Below are 11,356 nucleotides of genomic sequence, written 5' to 3'. Positions count from 1 at the left end.
ATTGAAATATCTCCAGCTGTACGGAAGTTATGTCGGAACATACATTTCCCAATGATTTGCATGGGACTTTAAACAAAAACCCCGACCCTGACAAATGGGGGTAGTTAAGGAATAAATTAACTATCCTATAGTTTAAGTGGTCATAAAAGTAACACGTGACCAAGTATTATCGAAATATCTCAAGCCATTTTGGAAAGTTATGCAGTAACATATATTTTCCATAGACTTGTACGTCATGGGTGGCAAGGTGTTCCCGACCCATGACATACAGGTACGTCATGAACATTACTGCCGCTACTCGCGGCACCCCGCAGCGCCCGGAAAGATGGTGGCTATCACTGATAGCCAGCCATCTTACCGTGCGACCACGGGGGGTTTCATCCCCGACCCCCCCCCCCAGCGATCGCTGCTATCAGCTGGTCAAATCTGACTAGCTGATAGCAGCGTTTCGCTATGAAAATACTTAGCAGCGCAGTGTGTGAGTCCCGATCACGGGGATCGGGACACACACCGCTCTGCTAAGTGTCCCTGACCCGTCCCCCGGCGTCACTTACCCGTCCGAGCGGTGTCCCGAGCGGTCCCGGCGGTCCCGGCGTCCTCCATGCGGTCCTGGCTGCGCTGCGTCTCGGAGGTGAGTTTCCGGCAGCAGGGCGGCATCTTCATTGGCAGCAGTGAGATCGCCGTAAAGCGATCTCACTGCTGCCTCTGAGAGTTTCAAAACTGCAACTCCCAGCATGCCCAGACAGCCTTTGGCTTTCTGGGCATGCTGGGAGTTGTAGTTTTGCAACATCTGGAGGTCCACAGTTTGGAGACCACTGTATAATGGTCTCCAATCTGTGCTCTTCCAGATGTTGCAAAACTACAAATCTCAGCATGCTCAGTCTGTCCAGGCATGCTGGGAGTTGTAGTTCTCTAACATCTGGAAGAGCACAGATTGGAGACCATTATACAGTGGTCTCCAAACTGTGGACCTCCAGATGTTGCAAAACTACAACTCCCAGCATGCCCAGACTGCCCAAGCATGCTGGAAGTTGTAGTTCGGCAACATCTGATCCTTCAGATATTGCCGAACTACAACTTCCAGCATGCCTGGGCAGTCTGGGCAGTCTGGGCATGCTGGGAGTTGTAGTTTTGCAACAACTGGAGGCACACTAGTTGGGAAACATTGTCCGTTTCCTACCTCAGTGCCTCCAGCTGTTGCAATTGTTGCAAAACTATAACTTCCAGCATGCACTGACAGACCATGCATGCTGGGAGTTGTAGTTTTGCAACAGCTGGAGGCGCACTGGTTTGGAAACACTAAGTTTGGTTGCAAAACACTTGAAAGTTTATTACTTAACTTATTGTTTCCAAACCAGCGTTCCTCCAGCTGTTGCAAAACTACAACTCCCAGCATGCACGGACAGCCAAAGGGCATGCTCGGAGTTTGCAACAGCTGGATGTTTGACCCCCCCCCCCCAATGTGAATGTACAGGGTACACTCACATGGGCGGAGGTTTACAGTGAGTGCTGCAAGTTTGAGATGGCGCAAATTTGGTGCAAGTTTGAGATGGCGCAATTTCTGCAGCTCAAACTTCCAGCGGCAAACTTGCTGTGAACCTCTGCCCATGTGACTGTACCCTAAAAACACTACACTACACTAACACTAACCTAAAATAAAAAGTAAAAAACACTACATATACACATACCCCTTCACAGCCCCCCTCCCCCCAAAAAATGAAAAACGTCTGGTACGCTACTGTTTCCAAAACGGAGCCTCCAGCTGTTGCAAAATAATAACTCCCAGTATTGCCGGACAGCCATTGACTGTCCAGGCATGCTGGGAGTTTTGCAACAGCTGGAGGCACCCTGTTTGGGAATCATTGGCATAGAATACCCCTATGCAAATCCCTAATTCAGGCCTCAAATGCGCATGGCGCTCTCTCACTTTGGAGCCCTGTCGTATTTCAGGGCAACAGTTTTGGGACACATATGGGGTATCGCCGTACTCGGGAGAAATTGCCTTACAAATTTTGGGGGGCTTTTTCTTCTTTAACCCCTTATGAAAAGGTGAAGTTGGGGTCTACACCAGCATGTTAGTGTAAAAAAATAAATTTTTTACACTGACATGCTGGTGTTGCCCTATACTTTTCATTTTCACAAGAGGTAAAAGGGAAAAAAGACCCCCAAAATTTGTAACGCAATTTCTCCCGACTACGGAGATACCCCATATGTGGGCGCAAAGTGCTCTGGGGGCGCACAACAAGGCCCAGAAGGGAGAGTGCGCCATGTACATTTGAGGCGATTTGCACAGGGGTGGCTGATTGTTACAGCAGTTCTGACAAACGCAAAACAATAAATATCCATATGTGACCCCATTTTGGAAACTACACCCCTCACGGAATTTAATAAGGGGTGCAGTGAGCATTTACACCCCACTGGTGTATGACAGATTTTTGGAACAGTGGTCTGTGAAAATGAAAAATAAATTTTTTGATTTGCACAGTCCACTGTTTCAAATATCTGTCAAACGCCAGTGGGGTGTAAATGCTCACTGCACCATTTATTAAATTCCATGAGGGGTATAGTTTCCAAAATGGGGTCACATGTGGGGGGGGTCCACTGTTCTGGCACCATAGGGGCTTCCTAAATGGGATATGCCCCCCAAAAACCCTTTCAGAAAAACTCACTCTCCAAAATCCCACTGTCGCTCCTTCCCTTCTGAGCCCTCTACTGCGCCCGCCGAACACTTTACATACACATATGAGGTATTTCCTTACTCGAGAGAAATTGGGTTACAAATTTTAGGGTGATTTCTCTCCTTTTACCCCTTGTAAAAATTCAAAAATTGGGTCTACAAGAAAATGCGAGTGTAAAAAATGAAGATTTAGAATTTTCTCCTTCACTTTGCTGCTATTCCTGTGAAACACCTAAAGGGTTAAAACACTTACTGAATGTCATTTTGAATACTTTGGGGGCTGCAGTTTTTATAATGGGGTCATTTATGGGGTATTTCTAATATGAAGACCCTTAAAATCCACTTCCAACCTGAACTGGGCCCTGAAAAATTACGATTTTGAAAATCTTGAGAAAAATTGGAAAATTGCTGCGGAACTTTGAAGCCCTCTGGTGTCCTCCAAAAGTAAAAACTTGTCAATTTTTTTATGCAAACACAAAGTAGACATATTGTATATGTGAATCAATATGTAATTTATTTGAAATATCCATTTTCCTTTCAAGCAGAGACTTTCAAAGTTAGAAAAATGCTAAATTTTCAAAATTTTCATGAAATTTTTAGATTTTTTACCAAGAAAGGATACAAATATCAGTGAAATTTTACCAATAACATAAAGTAGAATATGTCACAAAAAAATAATCTCGGAATCAGAATGATAAGTAAAAGCATTCCAAAGTTATTAATGTTTAAAGTGACAGTGGTCAGATTTTCAAAAAATGCCCAGGTCATGAAGGTGAAAATGGGCTGGGTCATGAAGGGGTTAAACAAAAACCCTGACCCTGGCAAATGGGGTTGAGTAAGGGTTAAATCACCTATCATATCTTTGTTGTTGACATATAAGTAACGTGTGTGCCAAGTTTCATGTTTATATCTTTTGCCGTTTAAACGTGATACTGGAACATACACACACATACATACACACACACATTGGGGGAGATTTATCAAAACCTGTCCACAGGAAAAGTTGTTCAGTTGCCCATAGCAACCAATCAGCTTGCTTCTTTCCGTTTTTAATAAGGCCTCTGTAAAATGAAAGAAGCAATCTGATTGGTTGCCATGGGCAACTGCACCACTCTTGCTCTGCACAAGTTTTGATAAATCTCCCTCATTGAGTTTTATATATATAATAGATGAATACCCAGCATTGCCCGGTTTTTCCTTCCTAATCCTTGTTGGGGAGGAAAATAAACAAAGGAGGAAGCTTTTGACTTCATATCCCGTCCTCATATATTGTTGTCATATCCCAACCCCATATCCCATCCTCATATCCCAATCTCCTATCCCGTCATCATATCTCAGCCTCCTATCCCGTCGTCCTATCCCGTCCTCCTATTCCGACCTCTTATCCCGACCTCCTATTCCGTCCTCCTATCCCGTCCTCATATCCCGTCCCCATATCCCATCCTTTTATCTCGACCTCCTATCCCGACCTCCTATCTTGACCTCCAATCCAATCCTCATATCCCTTCCTCATATCCCGACCTCATATCCTGTCCTCATATCCATCCTCTTATCACGACCTAATATCCTGTCCTCATATCACGACCTCACATCCCGTCCTCACATCTTGTCCTCATATCCCTACCTCATATCCCGACCTTATATCCCATCCTCTTATCCCGACCTCCTATCCTGTCCTCATATCCCATTCTCATATCCCGACCTTGTATGCCATCCTCATATGCTGTCCTCCTATTCAGACCTAATATCCCATCCTCCTATCCCATCCTCACATCCCATCCTCACATCCCATCCTCATATCCTGACCTCATATTCTGTCCTCATATCCCATCCTCATATCACAACCTCATATCCCGTCCTTATGTCCCATCCTCATATCCTGTCCTCATATGCTATCCTCATATCCCATCCTCATATGCTGACCTCATATCCCGTCCTTATGTCCCAACCTCATATCCCGTCCTCATATCCTGACTTCATATCCTGTCCTCATATCCCGACCTTATATGCTATCCTCATATCCCATCCTCAAATCCTGTCCTCATATCTCGACCTCCTATCCCGTCCTCATATTCCATTCTCATATTCTGTCCTCATATCTCAACCTCATATCCCATCCTTATATCCTGTCCTCATATTCCCACCTCCTATCTTGACCTCATATCCCATCCTCATATCCCGACCTTATATCCCATCCTCATATCCTATCCCCACATCCCGTCTTTATATCCCGACCTCATATACCATCCTTATAGCCCATCCTCATATCCTGTCCTCATATCCCGACCTCATATCCCTTCCTTATGTCCCATCCTCCTATCCTGTCCTCAGATGGGACTGATTTGTGATGAAGATATTGTAAGCTCAAAATAGAAGGGGACGTGGCTTTGTGGGACTGGGCGTGATTTGTAAGCCAGACCGATGCACAATAAGGGTAGATAATATAAGGAGTGGGGCTTAAAATGTGGGCTTGTCTATGTGAGATGGGGTGTGGCTTGCAAGCCAGATTGACACATTCACCAGGAGATGCAGAACGGAGCTTGTGGAGTAAGGTACTGGAAGTCCCATATACTTGCATGGGACTTGAAACAAAAACCCATCTTTTATATAAGGGTGTATGTAAGGGTTAATTTAACTATCATATCTTTTTATTTGACATACAAGTAATATGTGTACCAGGTATTATTGAAATATCTTCAGCTGTACGGAAGTTATGTGGGAACATACATTTCCCAATGATTTGCATGGGACTTTAATGCAGCCCATTTTCACCTCTAGGATGAAGCCCTTTTTTGCAAATCTGACCACTGTCACTTTAAACATTAATAACTCTGGAATGCTTTTACTTATCATTCTGATTCTGAGATTGTTTTTTCGTGACATATTCTACTTTAGCATAGTGGTAAATTTTTGTGGTAACTTGCAACCTTTCTTGGTGAAAAATCCCCAAATTTGATGAAAAAAATGTAAATTTTGCATTTTTCTAACTTTGAAGCTCTCTGCTTGTAAGGAAAATCTGTGAGGGGTGTAGTTTCCAAAATGGGGTCACATGTGGGTGTGTTTTGTCAGAACCGCTGTAACAATCAGCCACCCCTGTGCAAATCACCTCAAATGTACATGGCGCACTCTCCCTTCTGGGCCTTGTTGTGTGCCCCAGAGCACTTTGCGCCCACATAAGGGGTATCTCCGTACTCGGGAGAAATTGCATTACAAATTTTGGGGGGCGTTTTTCCCTTTTACCTCTTGTGAAAATGAAAAGTATAGGGCAACACCAGCATGTTAGTGTAAAAATGTTTATTTTTTTACACTAACATGCTGGTGTAGACCCCAACTGTTCCTTTTCATAAGGGGTAAAAGGAGAAAAAGCCCCCCAAAATTTGTTAGGCAGTTTCTCCCGAGTACAGTGATACCCCATATGTGACCCTATACTGTTGCCTTGAAATACAACAGGGCTTCAAAATAAGAGTGCCATTTGCATTTGAGGCCTGAATTAGGGACATAGGGGTATTTTATGCCAGTGATTCCCAAACAGGGTGCCTCCAGCTGTTGTAAAACTCCCAGCATGCTTGGACAGTCAATTGCTGGCAAGAAATGCTGGGAGTTTTCGTTTTGCAACAGCTGGAGGCTCCATCTTAGAAACACTGCCGTACAATAAGTTTTTCATTTTTATTGGGGAAGGGGGGTGGTAGGGGGGGTAGTGTATGTGTGTATATGTAGTGTTTTACTCTTTATTTTATGTTGGTGTAGTGTAGTGTTTTTAGGTTGCATTCACACTGGAGGCAGATTACACTGAGTCTCCCGCTAGGAGTTTGAGCTGCGGCGGAAAATTTGTTGCAGCTCAAACTTGAAGCGCGGAACTCACTGTAATCTGCCTCCAGTGTGAATGTGGCCTGTACATTCACATGGGAGGGGGGTCAAAACTACAACTCCCAGCATACACTGACAGACCATGCATGCTGGGAGTTGTAGTTTTGCAACAGCTGGGGGCACACTGGTTGAAAAACCTTGAATTAGGTTCTATGACCTAACTCAGTATTTTCCAAACAGTGTGCCTCCAGCTGTTGCAAAACTACAACTCCCAGCATGTACTGATTGCGGAAGGGCATGCTGGGAGATATAGTTATGCAACGGCAGGTGGCACGCAAGTACAACTCCCAGCATGCCAAGACAGCCTTATGCTGTTCCTGAATGCTGGGAGTTGTAGTTTTGCAAGATTTAGAGGGGTTCAGGTTGTAAATCACTGTCCAGTGGTCTCTAAACTGTGGCCCTCCAGATGTTACAAAACTACAACTCGCAGCATGCACAGACAGCAAACTGCTTTCTGGGCATGCTGAGAGTTGTAGTTTTGCAACATCTGGAGGTCTACAGTTTGAGACCACTGCATAGTGATCTACAACCTGAACCCCTCTGTAAACTGTGGTCCTCCGGATGTTGCTAGGCAACAACTCACCTGGCAGGACCCGGATGAATTGCTGCCGCCGCCGCACATGGGGGGTCCCCGCATGGAGGATCGCGCTCCGGGTTCCGGGATCCAGGTAAGGGACCTTCGGCGCCGGTCCCTGGACAGTTCCCCCATTTTGCCCGGACACCGATAGGTGGGCAAAGCGGGGAAACCAAACTTTAACCCCCCCTCCCCCGGTCTGCTATTGGTCGGTTGCTCGGCCGACCAATAGCAGGGATAGGAGGGGTGGCACCCCTGCCACCAAACTCCTATCCCTTCAGGGGGATCAAGAGTGACACCCCCGATCCCTCTTATTTTCAGGGTCACCGGGTCACCAGTGACCCGTATGACCCGGAATCGCGCAGATCGCAGGTCTGAATTGACCTGCTATTTGTGCCCATCGCGGTCATGGGGGGGTCTCAGTACCCCCCTCGGCGATGTGCTGGGATGCCTGCTGTTAGATAACAGCAGTCATCCCGGCCCGATCACCGCTACCGGTGACGTGGCGCTCCCGGAACCCCGCGCCAAGTGACACTTCGTGGCGCCGTACATGTACGTCACTCGTTGTGAAGGGGTTAAACAAAAACCCTGACCCTCACAAATGGGGGTAGTTAAGGGTATTATCGAAATATCTCCAGCCATTTCAAAAGTTATGCAGTATTTTCCATAGACTTGTATGGGACTTTAAACAAAAACCCTAACCCTGGCAAATGGGGTTGAGTAAGGGTTAAATCACCTATCCTATCTTTGTTGTTGACATATAAGTAACGTGTGTGCCAAGTTTCATGTTAATATCTTTTGCCGTTTGGACGTGATGCTGGAACATACACACATACAAACACACACACACATTGGGGGAGATTTATCAAAACCTGTCCACAGGAAAAGTTGCCCAGTTGCCCATAGCAACCAATCAGCTTGCTTCTTTCCTTTTTTTAAAAGGCCTCTGTAAAATGAAAGAAGCAATCTGATTGGTTGCCAAGGGCAACTGCATCACTCTTGCTCTGCACAAGTTTTGTTAAATCTCTCCCATTGAGTTTTATATATATATATATATATATATATATATATATATATATATATATACTAGCTGAATACCCGGCATTGCCCGGTTTTTCCTTTCTAATCCTTGTTGGGGAGGAAAATAAACAAAGGAGGAAGCTTTTGATTTCATATCCCCTCCTCATATATTGTTGTCATATCCCAACCCCATATCCCATCCTCATATCCCAACCTCCTATCCCGACCTCCTATCTCGTCATCATATCTTGACCTCCTATCTTGACCTCTTATCTCGACCTCCTATCTCGACCTCCTATCTTGACCTCCTATCCCGTCCTCCTATCTCGACCTCCTATCCCGACCTCCTATCCAGTCCCCTATCCCTTCCTCCTATCACGTTCTCATATCCCATCCTCATATCCCGTCCTCATATCCCGTCCTCCTATATCGACCTCCTATCCCGACCTCTTATCCTGGTCCTCCTATCCCGTCCTCCTATCCCGACCTTCTATCCCATCCTCCTTTCCAGTCCTCATATCCCGACCTCCTATCCCAACCAGTAATATGTGTACCAGGTATTGAAATATCTCTTGAAGTTATGTGGGAACATACATTTCCCATTGACTTGTATGGGACTTTAAACATAAACCCCGCCCCTGGCAAATGGGGGTGAGTAAGGGTTAAATCACCTATCCTATGTTTGTTGTTGACATATAAGTAACATGTGTACCAAGTTTCATGTTAATATCTTTAGCCGTTTGGACGTGATGCCGGAACGTACACACATACACACATATATATAGATAGATATATAGATTAAAGCATGCAGAATAGAACTGCTATGTAGAAGAAAATGGCAGAAAAATTCAAAAATTACCCTTTTCCATAGCAATAGAGACAAGTATCTATCTATATATATATTATATGTGTGTGTGTTTTTACATTTCTTCCCTCGCTTATAGAACTGTGAGACAAGGTTGGTGACATCACACATGTGACCTCACAAGGGATTAGCTATATCTTTGCCTTTCTTATAATCAGGCAACAAAGAAGACAAGACATTTCAAGGATCAGAGGGAGGATGGCCAGGAGCAGCCGAATACAACCAACAAACCAAGAAGATTGGTTCCTAGCATGCCTTCAAAATGCCTAGGACAGGATAAAGAAAACATTCAGCAAAGAGAAGTTGAAAGGGGTAATCCAGGATGAGAAAATCAGAGCTGATTTCTTCTGAAAACTGCACCACCTCTGTCCTAATGTTGTGTGTGATATCGCTGCTCAATTCTTCAAAAGTGAATGGAGAAAACTTGTAATATTACATACAACATGAGGACAGGTATGGTGCTGTTTTTGGAAACAAATAGCTCTGTTTTCTATTCCCTTTTAACAAACTCCTAGGATGCAGCAACATTCATCTGATGGACGGCACAGGTAGGACACTACATGTTTTTCTATACATTTCTCACTATTAACACCAGATTCATGTAACTAACACAATCATTTCAATGGCCTCAGTGCTGAACTTCTAGACACATGGGATATTTATCAAAACCTATGTACAGGAAGAGTATCATCTTTCATCCTTTAGAGATTTTTGGTGAGATTTATCAAAATCTGTGCAAAGGAAAAGTTGACCAGTTGCCAATAGCAACCAATCAGATTAATTTTCATTTTCAGATTCAAATAAATTTTGCAGAGGCCTTGTTAAAAATAAAATAAGCAAGCTGATTGGTTGCTATGGGCAACTGGGCAACATTTCCTCTGCACAGGTTTTGATAAATTGTGAGCTCCTGGAGGGGACTTTTTTTGTGCGAACTTGGCGAGTAGTACTGGTTGCCTAGTTTTGGTCACCCCAATGTGAAATCAGTCAAATGCATTCTACACCTCCCCCCTTTTTCTTTATACACTTTCCCTACAATATCTTTCACCCCCCTGCTATTTGGGGAAATTGAAGAAGGGAGTGCTTACACACATTGGGGGAAATGTATCAAAGATTTTAGCCCTGTTTTGTGTTTAATTTTTTGCGCAAAGTTTTGCGCAAGCTGTTTTTTTGCGTCTTTTTTTGCGCACATTCTGGTGGAGCATTTCCTCCAGATGTGTAAGTTTTGGTGTACCTTGGAGTGACATATTTAGTACACACAAATTTATTAACTGCATACATTTCATTTACCGACAGAAATCTTGCGGGATGACCATATTTTTAAAGCTATCTTGGACTGCACTTAGCAAGATGCTCTAAATCATGCATTTAATTTTCCATTTGGATTGCGGAGATTACTATGCTTTTGTCGCCAGTCAGATTATCTCTGTGATACTTAAAATCTTTTTCATGTACCTTTTAAAAAAAATGAAATGATTATAGACCACTTATGATCACCCCTTCACCCGCAGTCTAACCTGATTCAACTGGAAAATACATCAGGTTATAGTGCAGGTGAAATACTTCCGGCACAGTTCAGACTTCAAACTGTGTAAAATTCAAACTCCCCAGCTGCTCTTGATGAGTGCAGGAGATTGCACCTGTGTAGTGTAACCATGGTGACCACAGCTAAGAATATACCACTGTATGTGCAGGGAGAGACAAGAAGATATCGCTGTTAGATCTATGTATATGTGTGAGTATGTGTATGTAGCAGAGGCAGGTGTGTGAGTGTGTGTATGTAGCAGAGCTGAGTGTGTAAGTGTGTGTATGTAGCAGAGCTGAGTGTGTGACTGAGTGTATGTAGCAGAGTTGAGTGTGTGAATGTGTATATGTAGCAGAGCTGAGTGTGTATATATAGCAGAGTTGAGTGTGTGAATGTGTGTATGTAGCAGAGTTGAGTGTGTGTATGTAGCAGAGTTTAGTGTGTGAATGTATGTAGCAGAGTTTAGTGCGTGAGTGTGTGTATGTAGCAGAGTTGAGTGTTTGAGTGTGTGTATGTAGCAGAGTTGAGTGTGTGTAATAGAGCTGAGTTTGTAAGTGTGTGTATGTAGCAGTGTTGAGTGAGTGTATGTAGCAGAGTCGAGTGTGTGTATGTAGCAGAAATGAGTGTGTGAGTATGTGCATGTAGCAGAGCTGAGTGTGTAAGTGTGTGTATGTAGCAAAGCTGAGTATGTAAGAGTGTGAATGTAGCAGACCTGAGTATGTGAATGTGTGTATGTAGCAGAGCTGAGTGTGTATATGTAGCAGAGTTGAGTGTGTTAATGTGTGTATGTAGCAGAGTTAAGTGTGAATGTGTGTATGTAGCAAAGCTGAG

At 44.0% G+C, this 11,356-nt stretch overlaps 1 protein-coding gene across 1 annotated transcript in view; it reads left to right on the top strand.

Annotated features, from left to right (window-relative positions):
* The first annotated feature begins 9,204 nt into the window (after positions 1-9,204).
* LOC130340156 (zinc finger BED domain-containing protein 4-like) overlaps positions 9,205-11,356 on the top strand; it is a 174,842-nt gene continuing 172,690 nt past the window's right edge. Inside the window, exon 1 of the mRNA XM_056554131.1 lies at positions 9,205-9,551. Coding sequence (XP_056410106.1) covers positions 9,539-9,551 — 13 coding nt within the window. The 5' untranslated portion in view covers positions 9,205-9,538. The remainder of the gene's footprint in view (positions 9,552-11,356) is intronic.

The sequence above is a fragment of the Hyla sarda genome, unplaced genomic scaffold, assembly GCF_029499605.1.
Source record: "Hyla sarda isolate aHylSar1 unplaced genomic scaffold, aHylSar1.hap1 scaffold_573, whole genome shotgun sequence".
Classification (NCBI taxonomy): domain Eukaryota; kingdom Metazoa; phylum Chordata; class Amphibia; order Anura; family Hylidae; genus Hyla; species Hyla sarda.
This window is presented reverse-complemented; position numbering and strand designations above follow the sequence as displayed.